At 39.3% G+C, this 21,420-nt stretch overlaps 1 protein-coding gene across 5 annotated transcripts in view; it reads left to right on the forward strand.

The window, feature by feature from the left end:
* Positions 1-11,829, forward strand: part of FAM26D (family with sequence similarity 26, member D) — a 28,865-nt gene extending 17,036 nt beyond the window's left edge. For 2 of the 5 annotated variants that reach the window (XM_012002327.1, XM_012002328.1), the window contains exon 3: positions 10,795-11,829. In XM_012002327.1, the coding sequence (XP_011857717.1) occupies positions 10,795-11,181 (387 nt within the window). In that variant the 3' untranslated portion in view covers positions 11,182-11,829. Of the gene's footprint in view, positions 1-6,774; positions 7,333-10,794 lie in introns of those variants that run through there. The other 3 variants (XM_012002326.1, XR_001008465.1, XM_012002325.1) reach the window with 3 other exon arrangements.
* The last annotated feature ends 9,591 nt before the right edge of the window (positions 11,830-21,420 follow it).

The following is a 21,420-nucleotide window of genomic DNA, read 5'->3' on the forward strand; positions in this document are numbered from 1 at the left end:
ACAGACTCAAGAATACTTTGAAGAAAAGTGTGGTGTAGTTGAAAGAACCTAGGAGGACTTGGAAGGCTCAGGCTGTTGCAGCCCTACCATTTATTGGCTGTGTGGCCTCGGGCAAGCCATTTTATTGCTCTATGGCTCAGTTTCCACATTTGCAAAATGGCAACAATATCACCCACCTCACAGAATAATTGTGAGAATCAAAGACACAGGTGTGCCATAAAACACATTAAAATGCACTATATAAAAACTGGTTACGATAGGTTATTCTTGTGGTTGGATAAATTGAATGGAATTTTACAATATCTACGATATTTCCATGACTGCATATGTTCTATGACAGTATGATCTCAGGAAAATTAATTTCACTTGGTTGTGGGGTAGGGGTGGAGAGTTTTTTAGTAGCGATTAATAGCAACTTATATGTATATCAAATTTACAGTTTACAACATGGTTTGCATTCTCTTTATCTCATTTTAATTCAAATACAATCTGTGAAATATTACTGTAATTGTGGCCATTTTACAGGATAAGAATCTAAAAGTAGAGAGGTTGAGAAATGTGTTCAAGGTTATCTGGATGTTGGCAACAAGAAGGGATTTGGACTAAATTTGATGATTCCAAATCAGATATATTTGGTACTGCACACACTTTAATTATGTTAGAGCAAACTATTTTAGAGACGACTCACAAAGCTTACTAAGGTTCAGTGACAGCATGTTGCTGGGTCAATTTGTGGGCAATCCTGAGTTCTGAGTTAGATACTGCAGAGAATAACATAGAAAGGGCCTGTGTGCTTGCTGCGAGGTGATGGCAGTACTGGAATCAATTTCACCAAACTCTAATGGCTGTGGTATGGTCACATTAGGGCCATCGGGAGAATTCAGGATGTCATTGGGTGTATTAGAAAAAGTCAGCTTGTATTTCAGACTGACATGGTTCCCCTTTGCCCCATGACCTTCCAGTCAAGACACAGAGCTTGAGGAAGGAGCAGAGACCCTGCCAGGTGCTACTGTACAAAGCACAACCTGCACGACCACAGCTGTACTCACTATCACAGGGGACACTGGTTTACTGGTTTTCAGACTATGAAGCCTACTATTCTTCAGCAGCTCTTAGGATGCCAGTGAGCCCTGTGTTCCACAGACTCCTTTTTTAATGTAAAAGTACTCCTCCCGGGAGGGGGGAGGGATTGCATTGGGAGTTATACCTGATGTAAATGACGAGTTGATGGGTGCAGCACACCAACATGGCACAAGTATACATATGTAACAAACCTGCACGTTATGCACATGTACCCTACAACTTAAAGTATAATAATAATATAAAGAAAAAAAAAGTACTCCTCCCTTAAATAGAAGAAAGCACAGAGATGATGTTTCAAGCAGGTACATGATCTATAATGTCTGCCCTGGCAGCCAACTAGGAAAGATATTTATTCAAGATATTATTTCAAGATAATGCATAAGCAAAGTTTTTCGTGTTTTACTAAGAGTTCTTTAGTCTTGTTAGGACTAAATTTGGAACTGGGGTTAGGAGAAAGACGCATTCTTCAGTCTAGTCAAACTGCACTGCAGTCAACCAACCCAAGGAAATGGTGAATTGTGCTACGCTCCTAGGCTGGTCCTTTGGGAATACGTGGGCAGCAGAGTAGACACTTGGGAAGGTGCTAATAAAGGAGGACATCCACTGATCTGTGGGTTGTATGATCACCCACAAACTATCAGAGAAGACAAAGGTCTGAATGTCCCTAAAACTTATGTGTTTAAACTTAATGCCCATTGTGGCAGTTTTAAGAGTTGGGGCCTTTGGGGAAATGATTAGGTCATGAAGGCTCTGCCCTTGTGAATGAATTAGTACCTTATCAAAGGGCTGGAAGGAAATAGCTTAGACTTCTGTTGCTTTTCTGCTATGTGAGGATATAGCAACAAGGTGCCATCTTGGAAGCAGAGAAGAGCCCTTGCCGGAAAACAATGCCAGCACCTTGATCTTGTACTTCCCAACCTCCAGACCTGTAAGAAATAAATTTCTGGCGTCCACTAGTCTGAAGTATTATAACATCACAAAAGAACTGAGAAAATGGATTACTCATGAATGTAATCATTCACAGTCATTGACAAGTTACACATTGGCACTGCAGATGAAGTGATTAGTTCTTTCAACAGTAAGCAATAGTAAAACGTGGGAATTTATCATCTACAAACTCCTTTACAGCAAGAATTTTACAATCCAATAATGACATCTAATCAATCAATGCTCCATCCTTTCCTACATAATTCCCTGAAAGAATGGTCTACAGTTTCCTTCTCTACTTCCTTACTCCCCATATACAGATGCTCCTCAATTTGTGATAGGGTTATATCCCGATAAACCAATCAGAACTCAGAATGCATTTAATATACCTCACGTACCGAGCAACACAGCTTAAGTTAGCCTTCCTTAACATGCTCAGAACACTTACATTAGCCTACAGTTGAGCAAAATCATCTAACAGAAAGCCTATTTCATAATAAAGTATTGAATATGTCATGTAATTTATTGAATACAGAACTGACAATAAAAAAACAGAATGGTTGTATGCATGTTCGATGTAGGGTTTCTACGGAATGTATATTGCCTTCACACAATTGTAAGGTGGGGACCATCTATACTTTAATTAAGTTGATTTTTAAATATAAAATTATAAACATAAGGAGGCCGAACATGGTGGTGCATGTCTGTAATCCCAACGCTTTGGGAGACCGAGGTTGGTGGATCATCTGAGGTCAGGAGTTCGAGACCATCCTGGCCAACATGGTGAAACCCCATCTCTACTAAAAATAAAAAAAAAAAAAAAAATTAGCCAGGCGTGGTGGAACACACCTATAATCCCAGCTACTCGGGAGGCTGAAGCAGGAGAATCGCTTGAACCTGGGAGGCAGAGGTTGCAGTGAGCCGAGATCGTGCCATTGCACTCCATCCTGGACGACAAGAGCGAAACTCCATCATATATATACACCCACACACATACATATATATCCATAATTGTAAGAATTTTTCTTTATAATTTGATTAGTTATTGCTTTATATATTTCAAAGTTATGCAGTCACAGACACACAAGTTGACAATTGCCAAAATTATTCCTTTTGACACTTTTTAGTTAAGTTTTGCCTTCTATTAATATTATTGCTCCCATTGATATGTATTTCAGTACCTTCATTTTCAAGCATTATGGTACAGTTTTGAGAGTATCACTTGTAGGCAGCATGACTCTATTTTTCAGTGACTTTGTAGGTAAGTTTAATCTAGCTCTGGAATAGTGGTTAAAAGCATGTGTCAGACCACCTGAGTCCCAATCCTGGCACTTCTGCTCATCTGTGTGTGATGAGCGGAAGGGCCACGTCAATTTTCCTGGGTAATCTCTCCACACCTTAGTCCTCTTATCTGTAAAAACATTGAGGATATTAGTATCTCATCATAGGGTTATTGTAGGAACTAAATAACATAAAGTTCTTAGAGCAGTAACTAGTGTCAGTAATTGTTAGCTGTTGAAAAATTTTTTTGTTGTGATTATGGATATATTTAGTCCCATTTCTACCATTATTTTCTGTTTTCTCTTTACCAGCCTCTTTCCATTGTTTACTCTCTCCTTTCTTGTCAATATTCTCTTTGTATTTCCTCTTTTTTGAATGATCTATGCGTTGGATTTCTATTCTTTTAGTGATTACACTTATACCCCTGAAGCCACCAAATAAATCAATGTAATTAACATTTCCATCATCCCTGTTCTAGTTGTGTTTTCTCAGATTCTGTATTTGTCTCTTCGGCATCCATTAATTACAAGGTCAAATAATGGCCAAGTTGCTTACATCACCCCTGTGATCAAAGCCCATAATCTGAACCACTTCCTTATCTAATTTTCATTTACCAAGCCAATATTTACCCTCCCTTAAATAAACTATGGCCAGGTCACAGGCAATATCCCAGGTCACAGGGATAGCCTCTGTGCCCCAAGGCCAATCAGAATTGTTTAAGTTAGCCAACCCTAAGTGTCTTCCCTGACCTCCCTTGCCTTTTCCACAGAGTGCCCAATAGAGACTCTAGCTAGGCTTTCCCTGCCACCTCTTGTCCCCTGACCAAACCTGATGTGCCCCCATGATCTTATGTGGCAATAAATTATTTAAATGGCATTGGCCTCTTTGTGTTGTCACTCAGTCACCTCCTTAAATTAAAATTCCGCGGCACAAGTTGATACAACCCCAGAATTACAAAGGGATATTTCTCATATTCCTTTGTAATCCCTCTCTTCTTATCCCTACTTCCAGACTTCCTAGGCAAGCACTGGTCTGTTTTCTGTTGGTATAGATTAATTTACATTTCCTAAAATTTTACACTAAAAGAATCATACACTATATACTACTTTTCCTGAATTATTTCATCCAGAAAATTATTTCTGAATTCATTCATGTATTAATATATATTAGGTTGGCACAAATGTAATTGTGGTTTTTGCCATTACTTTCAATCGTTTTATTTTTTTATTTTTTATTTTTTTTTTTGCTGAGTAGTATTCCATTGAATGAATGTATAATACTTTGTTGATTCGTTCCTTTGTTGATGAATATTTGGGTTGTTTCCAGCTTTTGGCTATTCTAAATAGGGTTGCTATGGACATTCATGTGCAAGTTTTCATGTGGACATGTGCTTTCATTTCTCTTGTGTAAGTAACTAGGAGACAAGTGCTTATGTTATATGGCAGATGTATGGCTACCTTTTAAATAAAATGACAATTTTCCAAAGTGGTTACTCCATTTCACATTCCCACCATGAGTATATGAGAATTTCAGTTGCTCTGCCTCCTTGCCAACATTTGGTATGGCTAGTCTTTTTATTTTAGATATTTTAGTAGATATGTAGTGACATCTTATTATAATAATATATTGCCTTAGTTGTAACTTTTGTAATAAAAATTAGTTATTTCTGAAGTGAATGGACTTTTAAAAGATTATACTTGTGCCCATCATTATTTTTTGCTCCTGTGTCTCTCCTCAGGGCTCATTTTTCTTTTTGCTGTAATATATCCTTTAGTAACCCTCCTAATGAGGTTCTGTGGATGGTAAATTCCCTTAGCCTTAATGTGTCCTTATTTTGCTCAGTCTTGAATGATAGTTTGGCTGGTATTAAGCACTCTGAAGATAATGTCTTCTGGTCTTTATTGTTATTGATGAGAGATCTGCTGTCAGTCATTGCCCTTCTTTTGTAGATTATCTGTTTTTTTCTTTCTGATAGTTTTAAAGAATATCTCTTTATTTTTCACATTCTGCAGTTTTACTCTGTGTTTAGTTGTGCATTTATTTTTCTGTATATTGCTCAGAATACCCAACATTCTTCGGATATAAGAACTTTTCTTTGATTCTGCAAAGTTCTCAGTTATTTCTTCTTCAAATATTACCTGTCTATTCCTTCCTTTTTTCTTCCAGAACTCCTACTAGACATATTGTGTAGTTGCTTAACTATTTTCAAAAATAATTATTTTATTTCTTTGTTTGTTTATACTGCATTTTGGGTGAATTTCTCAGTACTACATTTCCATTCACTAATTATGTGTTTAACCATGTTCAGTTAAAAGTTTATTTGACAAGAGAAATGTATATCATATTCACTTTGTATAAACCCAGTCAAACCTATTTCAGTGCCCTTTATATTGAAATTCTATAATAAATATTTACTGGTTAAATACACAAAGAAAACATCTTACATCTTACTTTTTGTTTTCAGATATATAACTTTATTAAAAACCAAATATCGGCCAGGTGTGGTGTCTCACACCTGTAATCCCAGCACTTTGGGAGTCCAAGGTGGGCAGATCATGAGGTCAGGAGATCGAGACCATCCTGGCTAACACGGTGAAACCCCATCTCTACTAAAAATACAAAAAAATTAGCCAGGCGAGGTGGCAGGCGCCTGTAATCCCAGCTACTCAGGAGGCTGAGGCAGGAGAATGGTGTGAACCCTGGGAGGCAGAGCTTGCAGTGAGCCGAAATCGGGCCACTGCACTCCAGCCTGGGCAGCAGAGCAAGACTCTATCTCAAAAAAAAAAAAAAAAAAAAAAACACATTTTCATATAACAAAAAGATACCTATAAACAAATCTGCAACTTAAATTTTTAAGCAGCACATAGCAATATTCTGTGAATGCAAGCAGATTTAAAATTTTTATGCAGTTAGAATATTTTGTTGTGATTTGGATTTGGGGCATCTAGCCTTGTTCTTTCCTTTGGGAAATCTTTTGAGCTCTTCTAGCAGAACCCTTAGGAACATTCCAGCCAGCCCTAAATTTTGGATTGCTCTAGTGTTTAATAATTTCCATTAATAATTTTATTATAATTGTATGGTGACAAGATGCTGGTCCAGTACAAGGTTAAGAATGTCTCGTTTTGCTTTCAACGCTCTATTTGCTGGTGCTCAGCATTTTGTGTCATACAAAGCAGCACACAGAAAGATGGAGGCAGCCTGCTTTCTAAGCAAGCCTCCTTTTTAATTATAGTAAAAAAAAGAAATTCCTCCCTTCACTCATACCTAAAGGAGCTCACCCTCAATTTCTTTCAGCTGTAATCAATCTGAGCTCAGCGTTTTCAAAGTACACAAGGAAAGATGCTAGAATCCTTTAAACATGTAAGGATGTTGGATCACTTGACACAACCAGTTAAACCAGTAAGAGCCCATAAAATGGTTATAGCTGGTGGAGTCTAATGATCAGAAAGGGCCACAAGCTGATTTGTGTAAGAGCTTCCCACGATGTGCTCAACGCTCAACAGTATTGTGTCTTCTCTGCAGAGAAATGGTATATTTATCAATTCTTTAATTGCAGCCTTGACTGTTGGTGGGCAACAGCTCTTCTCCTCTTCCACATTCAGCTGTCCTTGTCAGGTTGGAAAAAATTTCTATTATGGTTCTGCTTTTCTTGTCATTCCTGCCTTGATCCTTCTGATTGCTGGCTTTGCTCTGAGAAGCCAAATGTGGACAATTACTGGTGAATACTGCTGCAGCTGTGTCCCTCCATACAGGAGAATCAGCCCCCTAGAGTGCAAGCTGGCTTGCCTTAGGTTCTTCAGCATCACTGGGAGGGCAGTTGTTGCTCCTTTAACCTGGCTGGCGGTGACCCTGCTGACAGGCACGTACTATGAATGTGCAGCAAGTGAATTTGCATCTGTGGACCATTACCCAATATTTGAAAATGTCAGTGCCAGCAAACGAGAAGAGATCCTAGCTGGGTTTCCATGTTGCAAATCAGCTCCTTCTGACGTGATCCTAGTAAGAGATGAAATAGCTCTTCTGCACAGATACCAGTCACAGGTAAGTAGATTTTTTCCCCCTGCTGTGTTACCCCATAGAACTACAGTCACTGGAAACATTGCAGATTCCTACTGCTTCTCATATTCTCTGATTATAGAATACAATACTAGATACTGTTCATCAAAGTGAGTTCTACTGAGCGAATATACATAGTTAGGATGTTGGGCTTTGGAGTCAGCAGAACTGAGTTTTAGTCTTGTTTTGCCACTTATTAACCTGCAAAACCTTGAGTAAAATGGTGATATTAATGGCACCTACCACATGGGGTTGTTGTGAGGAATACATTTACCAATATATCGGAAGTGTTTGATATGATTTCTAGAATCTATATTAAGAACAATAGATTTTAGATATTATAATGAATATTATTGCTATATTAGTAAATCCCACCTTCTGTATATATATTCTTAAATATGCATTCTTATATATTACTATCTCATCTAAAATTATAGGAAGCTTAATTATAATGAAAAATAATTCCAGTTGTGATTCTAAATTTGTTGTCTATGGACAGATTTATGTCAGAAAGTGGGGTGGGGTGGGAAGAAAGCCTGACCCCTACTACATTTAAAGGTTAAATTTTTAAAGTGCTATTGTGCATTTTATCAGTAGAAAGAGTGACATTGGCTGTCATCAATTTCTCCAAGGGATTTGAGGAAAAAACATATTTTGAAACCACTGTCATATAGTAAAAGCATAGCTTTTTAAAACTACTTATTGCAAAGGCATGCATATTTTTTCACTGGTAATCTTAGAGTTACTACATTTTAGAAATGCTAAAGTTATTTAGTTGGGAAAAGCTACCATCAAGACACAGAATATCAAGTTATTGTAATATGGCCCAGTTTTTAAAAAGTTAGAAATACCATTAGATATGCTGTGTCTTAACTTTTAAAATACTAGCCCTAATGCTCAGAGGAGCTATGTAAAAATATGTGAAAATTCAAAAAATGAATAAAGTATAACTTAAAATAATTGTCTTGCTTAAGGAAAGCTAAATTGTAATATGCATTGGTAAGATTTTCTTAAAGTCAAAATAAAATGTGTTTTTAAATGCATACACACATTTCTGGAAAAGATACTTTTACAGTTCTGAGTACCATTGCCAGTAGGTTGTTTGGTTTTGTGACAACAAAACTTACATTTATTGATGTACTTTTCATATACTGTATAAATATTTCACATCTTAATTCTAGTTCTGATAATATTGAGAGATGGCTATTACTACCCCATTTTACAGATAAGTAAATCAAAGCTCAAAAAGTTTATGTAACTTGTATAATTCAGGGCTAATAAACTGCATCAAGATATCCCAAGATCATGCTATTTCCTTTTCACTAGGCCGTCTTCTGTGACTGTCTCAACCTTCAGTCACATTTCATTAATATACGTTATTTTTCAGTTAGATTTTTGTGAGTTGACCACAAAATCGCCTTAAATTCAAATATCTTCTTTGCCCATGCCCCATTCTAAAATATCTTCCTGACGTTAACTTCACCCCCTTTCAATCTACCTCCTAGACATATGCCAAAAATATCTTTCTAAGTGCAAATTGAATGATGAGATCCCTTCCCTACTGCATATGAAGCCCTTCAGTGATTTTCTACTAGCCTAAGAACAAACCCAATTTCTTGGCATAACATACAAGGCTTCAACATCTTGCCCTTGACCACTTTTACATGACTCCTACGAGCATGTGAGTCCAAATGTCTTGAGGTTCTGCCAACTATTCATGCTATTTTTCTTTACCTTCTTAGAACTCGCTTTACCTTCTTGCATCTGGTGAACCTCTTTTTAATAATTTAGGCTTTTGCATTATCTCCTCTGGGAAGTATTCCCTGATACTCCTTTCCCTTAAGTGAGTTCATTCCATTGTGCTTCCTTGGGTGCTCTGATTACTCATATCAAAAACTATCCCATTATGTCATATTTCTTGGCTTGCTCATTTGTCTCCCTTTTCAGGCTTAAAAATCATAGAGAAAATGAATGCATCTTTAATTATTCACATCTGAGTTCCCCATAAGCAAGCATATGTATTACACACAGGGGAAGGTCAACCTGGAGCTCAGTAAATGATTGTTTATAGATTAATGGGCATCTGGGATGGCTTTTCCTCTGCCATGCTGGCCTCTGTTTAGTTAAATGGTAATAAATATCACTTTGTAGGTTTTAACCTCCATAGAGTACAACTATCCCACTGTGCACACACTGGAAACTCCAGGCCTGTTGATAAATCACAAGATGCAGAAGAGGCCTTCAATACCCAGACTGTGACTGCATACTGCTACCATCCCCAAATATGTGGAACTTACCTCTCTCACTTAACATAAGAAGTGCAAAATATTGAAAACAGTAAAATGAAAAGAAAAAAAGATTCTAAGAATAAAAAACAGCCATTTGAGTCAATCTTTAAAAGCCAACTCTAAATAGTCTCAAAAACTAGTTCATTTTCCTTTTAAAGCATATTTCAAAGACACATAATGAAACTGGTCAGCAAATGATTATTTGAGGACAAGAGAAATGAAAAGGAAAACAATAATGTACTACATGGCACAGTGACTATGCTATTTATTTTATTTGTCTTTTTTTTTTTTTTTTTTTGAGATGGAGTCTCTCTCTGTCACCAGAGCATTTTTATGGCATGATCTAGGTTCAGTGCAACCTCTGCCTTCTGGGTTCAAGCAGTTCTCGTGCCTCAGCCTCCTGAGTGCCTGGAATTACAGGCATATGCCACCATGCCCAACTAATTTTTGTATTTTTAGTAGAGATAGGATTTTACCATGTTGGCCAGGCTGGTCTCGAACTCCTGGCCTCAAGTGATCCACCTGCCTGAACTCCCAAAGTGCTGAGATTACAAGTATGAGCCACCATACCCAGCCAACTATGCTATTTAGAATACATTTAGATACATGAGTCTGTTCACTGACTTGCTTTTTAGCTGCAAAAGAGGAAAGAGCAACTCAGGAAGAAATATCAATGAACACCTGTTGGTACATCATTGAAGACACCTTAGAAGGTTACTATTATTATGTATCATATCATTTTCATCACCATCATTATCAAACATTTATTAGACACTCAAAGAATGCATAGGCCTGTACCTGAGAGTTGAGAAGTAAGGTTGAACTAAAAGCAAAGAAAGGTATGTATCATATGTAAGGTTAATTGGTAGGTTATAGCATCTGTCACTTCAAGGACTGTCTTTAGAATCCATTCCAACTTAACTGGTCAAATTTCTTTGTAACTCAAAAACCAAATTGAAATGGCTGGGCCTATGCCCTCCATCAGATCTATTTCCAAATCATATCATTAAAACGTTGTTGATATATTAAAGATGGGAAAAGCAAATTTTATGCCCATATTTTAGTTCTTAGGTTTGTAGGAATCCCTCCTCCCATGGCTGTTGCTTGAATATTTGATGTATTGATACTTCCTGTTTTTCTTTTTAATAATGATGTGAAGATGCTGGGTTGGATTTTGATCACCTTGGCAACCATTGCTGTCTTAGTCTCCTGCTGTGTGGCAAGGTGCTGTTCTCCCCTCACCTCTCTGCAACATTGCTACTGGACCAGCCACCTCCAGAATGAGAGAGAACTCTTTGAACAAGCAGCCGAGCAGCACTCTCGGCTCCTCATCATGCACCGCATAAAGCAGCTATTTGGCTTCATTCCCGGGAGTGAAGATGTCAAACACATCCGTATTCCTTCTTGTCAGGACTGGAAGGATATTTCAGTACCCACTCTTTTATGCATGGGTGATGACTTGCGAGGTCACTATAGCTCCCTTGGAAATAGGGTGGATGAGGATAATGAGGAAGACAGATCAAGAGATATTGAATTGAAACCTTGATTACAGCACCTTTCTCAAGTCAGATTGCTTAGCAGATACTTGGCTTTTATGATCAGGGTGTTTCAAAGTAATCTCTTCATCTTTTTCTTTCTCTTCTGATATTTGTTTATGTAAGTCCATCTCAAATATTATTTCTAAAATCAATTTATTAGATGATTGTGCCAATCTCTCATTTTGAAATTTTGCCAATGGTCTGGTAATGCCTAGAGTGGAATGTGAAGTCACGTGGAAATTTGCATCTGTGTTGTGTTACTTAGTAGCTGTGTGGAAATTAATATTTCTGCGTGCTATTTTGTCATCTGCACATTGTAGCTACCTCCTAGAGTTATTATGAGAATTAAACATGAGAATACAAAGTGTTCAGCACAGTGTCTTTCATCAAAATAGATGCCAATAAATGTTACTTTCTCTCTTTTTCTTTTGCATTCCATGTCTTCGATCACTGTATTTCCTGCCTCTATTTTCTGGTTTTATCAGTTTCTACCTTTATATAATATCCAGAACTTTTCGTAGCCTCCGCCTCTTTCTTCAGACCTAAATATCTGACCTTTTGGGAAGCAGAACAGAAACCCCTTTCTAATCCGGTAACATGTGAGGGAGAAGCCCATGCAGGAAGGTCTTGAGTTATCCTACTACAACCTGGGGACAATGATATATTATTGTATCATTATTAGTATCATGTTATTTGTAGCACCTCCGTACTAGGAGCATTTTTATGGCCACTACATATAAAGTTTCTTCTAGAAAGCTTCTCCACTGTGCTGTACTACAGAGATACCATTTGTACCTTTTCATTACCAAATTGCACCTTTGCCCTCAAAATCCATTTGTGAAACCAAAACTGCAATCTGTACTTGTATATCCATTATCTGTAACTCCAAAAGAGAATAATTTCTGCCTGACGTTGCTCTGCCTGGCTTTACTAAATGCAGCCTACGGTATCTGGACAATTTCCTAATTTATCTCGATTATTTCTGTGATATATAGTGACTCGTGCCTGATTTTTGCTACATTCACTGAAGCAACTTGCTCATTAGCAAAAACAAGCTATCTGAGGGCTTCTATTTATTTCTTTAGTCAAAACAATACTTACGGGACAGTGGACCAACTGCCAATAGTCAATCCAGTTTTCAAGATTCACTTTCAAGGAGACCAAGGAACTTGACTATACTATCTAAAATGCAATCAATTACTTGGTAATCTACTTTTACACAATTATGGAAGGTTCTATTTTGTATAAAGTTCTGGGTCCTTGAATTTAAGAAGAAGCAGCAGAAAATGATTTTTAAAGAAATTGAAATGTTTTCAGGTTTTGTTTTGTATTCCAACAAGAGACTGCATATTGTAGTTCTTTGCTGGGAGAATTGTCCTGCCCTCACCATTACTCATCTGTCATCTGACCTAGGAAAAATCAGTCCATCTCCCTGGGGCCTGGATTTTTTTTATCTATTCAATAAAAAGGGATGATAATGTTTTACCTCTTGGAAGAAAATAACTGAACTAAATAAGTGCTTAAGGTCTCTTTTACACCAAGTATGATTTTTATGTTTATGTTTATGTATATACAGGTCAACATGCACACAGCTTTCTGAAATGGTAGTAGACCCAGGTTACTTCTCTTGGAAGGAAAATATCCCCAACTCTGAATCTGAGCTTTCTCTGAAGACATTTACTGGCATTCCACTTTTAAAAGAATGTTAATGTACTGACCTTTTTCAAGTCATCAAGGAAAGCCATGACATTACATGAAGGATGTTAAAAATACAAATAGAAGTATGTTGTGGAAGGCAACTAGGGTTCTAGTTTCACTCTGATACAAATGAGCTGTGTAAATCCGGAATGTCACTTCCATTTTGTTCCCTAAGGTCTGCTCCAGTTCTAATGCTCCAGTTCTAAAATTCTGTTTCTATATACCTGATAATTTTTTATATCCCTCTGTATTGGAACATACTAGTTAAATGGACACTTTCAACCACGCTCAGAATTAATTTATTAGTTGTCAGGAACTATACCACAGTAAAGATTCTTCAATAAGATTTTCGGTTAACAACAAAATCAAAGAATATTTGAAGTTATAGCATTACATCATCAGAAAGAAGATTAATAGTTGTTTATACCCTAATACCAGGAAACTATATCCACTAGCTTCTGAAGCCCTTTCTACATCAAACTCTTTTAGTGCATGATATAAAAATTTTATATTTTGAGCCAGTTAATCATGATCTTCTCCTATAACTTTCTGGCAAAGAATTCTAAGTATTCGTTGGCTCTTCTACATGGCTTCAGAGTGATTTACAGCATCTGTGTGAACACTTAAAAGGTAGTACATACCCCTGGGATTTCATCATACAGTACATTATCTCAGATCAAATAAATTGAATTTTTAGTATTTTTGGGGGGGGGGCTATGGTCTATAGCATTTTTTATTCCACAGCTAGTTAAATGAAACTTTTTCATTATGAACATGGTACTCCTTCCCCTTCATGCTTAATGGATTTATGTAATTATAAAACATATAATTAAAGTAATTATATGCTAATACTACTTTATATTTTGCTACCAAATGCCTTTGGCTACTACATCAAACCTGGAGCTTGACATATATAAACCTGCTCCTTTCTTAATTTCATTAGCTCCTCCACAGTGCCACCATGACCTAAGTTGCCTCCTTCCCAGGAGACAAATACAAACCAATGTGTAGATGTGTTTTACTCAACTTCCTTTGTTTTCCAAAGCTGAATTGTAGAACCTAATTTATATTCTGTCCTTCTCTGTGTCTCTTTTCTCTGTTCTCAGTCTTCCATTCATTTTCTGTACAAATTCTAATGCATGATTGTAATAAACAACAGTGAGATTTTACTAGTTGTTTTCTTGCATTTGGTTTGTAGCACAAAGGGAAATCACATTAATCCTATAAAACTTTGAAGTATCATGGCCAACCAAAGGCCTTCTGAATGCAAGACTAGGTAGGTCTTTGCTATCTCGAAAACATACGGTGTGGAAATACAACTTTAACTTCTAAATAGAGTCTATGGAAAATTAGTACCAGTCAATAAAGAACAGATACTGGCAGGCTGAGGAGCATAGACAGCTACACAACTGGCTTCTTCAGCTGGGGGGCGTAAATCCATAAATGTGATGTCTGGACCGAAGAGCAATGAATACAGAGAGGCAAACTGTATTATTCCTGACCTGAATTATTTTTCTGCACTAACAACCAAGTATGATTAAGCTTCTGTAATTTCAGTATACCGGAATTTCAGGAACAAAACAAAAAGCATGAATTTCAAGTATGGGTTCCTTTTCTGCCACCTAGTGGTCAAAACAGGTATCTGCGCCATTTGTGGTGATGGCAGTAGCAGTAAAAATAATATGTAGTGCTCACTGTATGCCAGTTACTTTCAACAAATTATCCTAGTTACACCTTTCGACACAGTGACAAATAGTCACCTATTGACAGTAAGTTGCTGAAATGACATTAAATAACATTAATTCTTTATTAATTCATTGAGTAATTAAGATACAGAGAAGTAATTGAGATACAGAGAAATTAAGCAATGTGTCAAGGGTCACGTAAGAGTTGAAGCCAGAATCCAGCCCTGGATCCTGCACTCTGCAGCACTGTGCTGGAATACAGCAATGAGGTATGTTATCAATCTTCCAAGGCCTTGTAGGTGTTAGGAGGATATTCCTAATACTTCTGTCAATGAATAACTGAAACATCCTGGGCTCTGTGTGTTGCCGTATCACATAAGCCGCTCTCTTTCCACCTAAATCATACCTGCATACATCAGGGCCCACTTTCAAGGCACTATGCTTCTTAGCAAAGTCACCTGTCCACTCTCACTGGGACATCACATTGGACCCGATCTCCCCAACAGCCAGTGGCAATGATTCTATTCGCTGCAGACTAACCACACACCTGCTCTGGAGTCTCAGGTTTCTCTTTCTCATGCATGGCATAGGCATGGCACTACTGTAATCTGTCCATTTATTTTGGGTAGGCCATAGTTATGAAGTGTCAAAACAGGGATCAGGAAAACACCATCTCCTATTATTTATGTTGTCTTGCACAAGTCAATCTCTCTGGGACTTCAATTTTCCCCTCTACGAGAAAGGAGAGGGTGATTCAATTGGAAAGGTGGTTGATTAAACCATTTTGAATCACAGACCCCTTTGAAGAGCCATTCTGGGGAAGCTTTTTTGAGGACATATCCAGCGCATACACACAGACACCAGCTCACATACCTCAGAGTTCTCAATACTGTCGTAGGCTAAATAATGGCTCCCTGAGGATGTCCGTATCCCTGGAACCTGTGAATGTGACTCAATATGGCAAAAGAGACTTTGCAGATGGATCACGGTAAGGATTTTGAGACGTGGAGATATAATCCTTGATTATCTATGTGGGTCCAATGTAATCACGAGGGTGCTTATAAAAGGGTTGCAGGAGGAATCCGAGTCAGAGGGAAGGCAAGGTGACAAAAGAAAAGGAGTGTCAAAAAGTGTCAGAGTTATGCAGCCTGAGGAAGACTCGATCAGCCATGGCTAGCTTTGAAGATAAGGGGGTCATGAGCTAAGGAATGTGGGCAGTCCCTAGAAACTGAAAAAATCCAGGAAATGGACTCTCTCCAAGAGCCTCCAGAAGGAACACAGCTCTGCTGACACCTTGCTTTTAGCCCACTGAGATCTGTGTCTGACCTGTGCCAGAAGAGTAGTAACTACATACTGTTCTTTTAGTTACAGAACTATAAAGTAATACATTTGCAGTGTTTTAAACCACTAAATTTGTCGTAATTTGTTACAGTGGCAATAGGAAGCTAATATACAAACCAATACACTTCAGGAGCTTATGAACCCACAAGCCTGTTGAATGAGACTCCCTGGATTAAGACCTCTAGGTCATTTCTAACACAAGCAAACTGATTCTATATGTGCTGACATTCTGTCTTGGGCAAAACTATTGCTCCTGGAAAACAAATATATCTATAATATAACATTTTATGAATACAATTCAATGTGCTCTAATATTTTAAAGTGTGCTAAAGTGCAGAAAGACCTGAATATAAACTTTATATGCATTTATAGATGTTTTACCTTAAGCTGCAAATAAACATTTAAATATATTTTTCTTCTGTAGTTGCCAGTTAGTGGCATCAACAGATTTACTATAAATTATTTCATAATGTCGACATATGTTGGCATTTGAAATGTGAGAAAGCAAATGCCAAAGCACAATCAATCAATCTCTGGATCTACATGGTGTTTTGATTTCACAAATTTCATGAATCAGTAATAGGTCGCCTATTATTGATAAGTTTATGCCGGCCATCATTCTTTCATGTTGAAATAACCTGAATTTGGAAAAGCTGCCTACAAAATAAGCATCTTTAGTCCAATGATGATTTAATAGATCCTATGCTGTCCTGTGAGACAGGTTTATATTGCATGGGGAAGATAATGCAAAAAGCAAAATTCATCCAAGTTATTACCGGCAGAGCTAGAATAATAACTTAATAGGCAATTCAGTACTGCCCGCCATCAGGGAGCCTGATGTTTTGAGCTCCTTCTGGGAAATTGTCTGGGGCTCACTGGCACGGGGTGCCCTGAGCCAGACCAGACTGCGGGGACTCATTTCCTCCCTTCCCCACATCCCTGCACTCTTCGACCCTCTTCCCACAGTGTGGCATGCCAGGGGTAAGTGCCAACTCCCACATGCAGCCCTGGAGCCAGTGAGGTGGTGGCAGCAGCAGGTCCTTTCCTTGGTGTGCCACTGCACTGGGCCCAGGGTGGTCTCCACTGTGTGCCGCGGATCAGGCCATCCTCTGGGGTGGTGTGTCTACTACCAGTGCTCTGATGGCTTTCAGGGGTCTTAGATTGCTGTCCTTTCTGGCTTCAGATCAGTTTGGTGAATCTGTGTTCTCTCGGGTTGGTCAAAGACATTCCCTGCACTGGAATGGAACTATTTATCTGGCACCACCCCTAGGACCTTCTCCCGTCTTCCCACTTGGTGGCCAAGTGTAGAAGGTGGGGTGCAGCGATATTAAAAGAGACACTGTTTTAGGAATGTAGTGATTATGGCCTAAGGCATTCAAGAAAAGACATAGTTGGAAGATGTGTAGTAAATTTAACTGACTAGAAAATAACCATTCCCATTTTCCTGCATACTTTAGGTAAAATTTCCATTTGTGGTCATCAATAAAGAACATTTTTTCAGAAAGACTTTAGAAGCCAGTATTCAGGAGCAACAGGATGAATGATGCAGCTTAATGAGTAATGATGTGACCAGCATTACAAAATAAGGTGTACAAAATACTGCAGAGGCAAGAAGAACGATTTTGTTTTGCTAGAAATGACAATTAGCCATGGGATTGTGTGTAGCAGCACTGCTTTTTTTTTTTCTTCTAAATCATGGTGAGAGATATGAAATTAGACAGCAGTGCATTTGACAATAAAGAACATGAAGAGATGGCTCTTCTTCCCGAATAGGAAAAGATGGTGCCTGGACACCATGGAGAATCTTCACACAAACAGATTAAACAAAAAGAAATGTATATGCATTGTCACAGGATCCTTCAGGTGCTGCTTTACCGGCTGGACACCTCTGTGGCCAGTGGTACCTCTACTTGAGTTTTGCTTGTTCCTGCTGGGCTTGTTCAGCCCACTTGGCCCAGCAGGCCGTGCTCGCTTGCGCTACCGGCCCAGATCCTATGCCTGCCCAGAGGGAAACAGGTGTGGAGCGGCAAAGGGTGTGTGAGTGAGCAAGTACTGGGTCCAGCCACTGTACACAGCAAGCATGCCAGCTGCTGCAGCGGGGCGGGTAGCTCCTGGCACCGTCACCGTGCGAGACTGTGGCTGGACCAGACATACCGCAAGCAGCTTCCACTGTGGAAACCAGCGTCTGGATGAGTCGAATGCGGTGGCACCCCAAAACGCAGAGATTCTAGGAACCACAGAGCTCCAAAGAGGGTGTTACAATGTGTCACAGCCCTGGCTCAAGGAGCCCCGAGGTCTGGGCTTCCAGAATGGCCACAGCTCTTCTCTCCCTCTTGTCACCTGCAGTGTGGGCAGCAGGGATAGGGGGCATATTTTGAGGGAATGTGTTTCAGCCCGTTTGTGTTACAGGTCTTTCAGTCTCACCACCCCACTCTGGCCCGGCCCTGCGGCTGCTTCCCGTCATGTGGGGCAGCTGCCCAGCCCTAGCAGAAGGTGGGAGGACTACAGTGTTAAAGCTCTGGCTTGGGGAATCCCAAGATCTAGGCCCCTGGAAGGGTTGCCCCTCTTCGTTTCTGCAGTCTGGGAGCATATCACCGCCCACAGCTCGGCAAGCAGGCCAGGAACATGTCACAGCCCCTTTAGCTCCCGACTGCTGTTCAGCAAGGACCAGAAAAGTGTTACAGCTCCTTTTGCTCCCGCTGTTCAGCAGGTCCTGAGCTCTTGTCCTTCATCCAGAAAGAATGAGGTTATGCAGAAAACTGGAGGGTGAGCAAGGCAGAGAAGAGCTTTATTGGGTGACAGAACAGCGCTCAGCGAAGAGGACACCCAAAGTGTGTGGCTACCATCCGCAGGCAGGTAGTAGCCATGAGTGTCTAAGCTGGCCTGAGTCCAGCGGCTTTTATGGGCTCAGAATGCAGGAAGTGCATGCTGATCGGTCCATGGGTGGGCTGAGAAAAAGCACCACTTAATTGGTCCAAAGGTATCAAGGAAAATCTCACTCCAGGTTAGAGACTTCACCTGGAACTGATAGCCCAGCCCCTAGGCTTCAGGCTGTCCCTGGCTTGAAGATGGAGTTTCACTGGGGACCTGCCCCTTCCCACCTAGGAACCTGTCTACCTCCCGCTGCCATCAGTAATTCTCTATTATTTATTCCAAATCTTCATCAATAAGTCATTATATCTTACAAGGGCCCATGAGTTTTAAAAATACATTTTTAAATACAATTATATAAGATTGTTTATAGAGACAGGGACTGTACAAAAAAATTTTGCCACCAGGACACTACATACCTTAGGGGTAACCCCAACTCAACCCTTCACTGTATTTTCTCAAAGGAAGCCAGAGAATTGATGACTTACATTTAAATTTTTCATTTTAATTCTCATGTTTTTTCTATACATTTAAAGTCATTTATATTGCATTTCACTAACCCTATCTTCTATCTCTTTTGCTCCTTTGTTTTCTTCTCCCCATGTCTCAATCCTTTTCACATCCAAAGCAAAGGTAGGGGTTTGTGGAGAGTGGTGAAGAGGGAGAGGAAAAGAGGAAGAGGAGGAAAGTCAAAGAACATCAAAATGGTTATTACTAGGGTAGGAGGAAAGGAACATGTACAAACTTTATTTCTTGTCTTCCCACCTTATACTTTGTTCTTACATGCGAGGCAATGCTGGAAGTGTAGCTCACTTAGACCTAGCGTTGTCCCTGCTTTGTTGTTACCCAGAATTGAGGCCCCTATATGTTATATGGTTCAAGAACATTAGCATCAAGGCTGTTAGGAGAAAAACAACTCCATGCATAAATACTACTTGTATGAGTTCATTTTCACACTGCTATAAAAAAAAACTACCTGAGACTGCGAAATTCATAACTAGGTTTAATACACTCACAGTTCCGCATGGCTTGGGAGGCTTCAGGAAACTCACAATCATGGCGGAAGGCAAAGGGGAAGCAAGGCACGTATTACATGGTGGGGAGAGAGAGAGTGGTGAGGGGTGGGGGAAGTGCCACACTTTTAATCCATCAGATTTCACTAGAACTCACTATCATGAGAACAGCAAGGGGATGTCCACTCCCATGATTCAATCACCTCCCACCAGGCCCCTCCCCTGACACATGGGGATTACAATCCAAGATGGGAATTGGGTGGGGACTCAGAGCCAAACCATACCACTACTCCTTTAGCCAAGGCACCTTGGGTCAGAGAAGTTAACTGCTACCTCTGAAGTCTACACAAAATTGACTGCAATATAAACATGATCTTGAGAATCATACGCTCTTACATCTGGAAGGAATCTCATAGATCGTTTTACCCAACTCCCTCGTTTTATAGATGGGGAAGCTCTTAGATCCAGAGAGATTGTTTCTTACCCAAATTTATATGACAAATTCATTGTAAAGACCTGTAACCTAGCCTTATAATCCCCAAGTCCAGTGTTTTTAGAACTGTACCATGTTACCAGTCTTTTGGATTCATTCATTCACTCAGAGAGTTAATATTTTCTGAGTGCCTAGTGTGTTTAGGTACTGCCTTACGTGCCAAAATACAATAGTAAACAAAATTTCTACCCTCATGGAACTTACATTCTACTAGAGGGAGAAAGAGTATGAACATAATAAATAGTGTAATTTTAAAGTAGCATGGGAAAAATAAAATGAGTTAAAGAGGATAGGTAGTGCTAGGAGGGTTGTGATTTTAAGTAGGGTGGTCTAGTTGGGGTAACCCCATTTAGAAAGTGACCTTTGAGGAAAGACTTGAAGGAAGTGAGGGGGTGACACATATGGGTATGGGAGGAATAGCATTCCAGACAGAGGGAACAGCAAGTGCAAAGACCTTAGGAGGAAATCCTGCCTTGCATGCTTGAGGAACAGCAAAGAGGCTAGTATGGCTGGAGTAATGGAATAGAAGAAGAGAGACCTGAGTGAGCACACTCAGCCGCCTCGCCATGTGATGACCTGTGCTACCTCAGTACTCTGCAGAGTCCCCACATGCAAGAAGGTCCCACCAAATGTCCCCCTTGACCTTGGAATTCCAATACTCCAGAACTGTAAGAAATAAAATTACCCAGTTTCGGGTATTCTGTTATAAGCTTAGTCCAGAAAATGGACTAAGACACAGAAAGAAGAGCTGTGAGGATGAGGATCAGGAAGCCAGATTCTAGGACCTATATTATAAATACATGGTTTTAATCTGAGATGAGGATGGGGCAGTTATGAGCAAAGGAGTGATATGAACTGGTTTACATTGTAACAGAACCACTCTGGCTTCTGTGTTGACTCAGAGTAGATTGTAGGCCAGGGAACTGAGTTAGGCTGGAAAGTATTATTAAGATTCACTACCCTTGAAGAGATATCTACTCAGAGCACACAAAACTAAAATTTTATATGGCTCTTTGTGCTTGTGACTGGTAAAGTCTTTGAGATACCTGAGTAAATGAAACATTAGCCACATGAACTGTTTAATAATTAAAATTAAGCATGAAATAGGGAATTCTCAACACTGAGCTTCTGATAGTGTGATTGCTA

Source organism: Mandrillus leucophaeus, unplaced genomic scaffold (genome assembly GCF_000951045.1).
Source record: "Mandrillus leucophaeus isolate KB7577 unplaced genomic scaffold, Mleu.le_1.0 Scaffold683, whole genome shotgun sequence".
In the NCBI taxonomy this organism is placed as follows: domain Eukaryota; kingdom Metazoa; phylum Chordata; class Mammalia; order Primates; family Cercopithecidae; genus Mandrillus; species Mandrillus leucophaeus.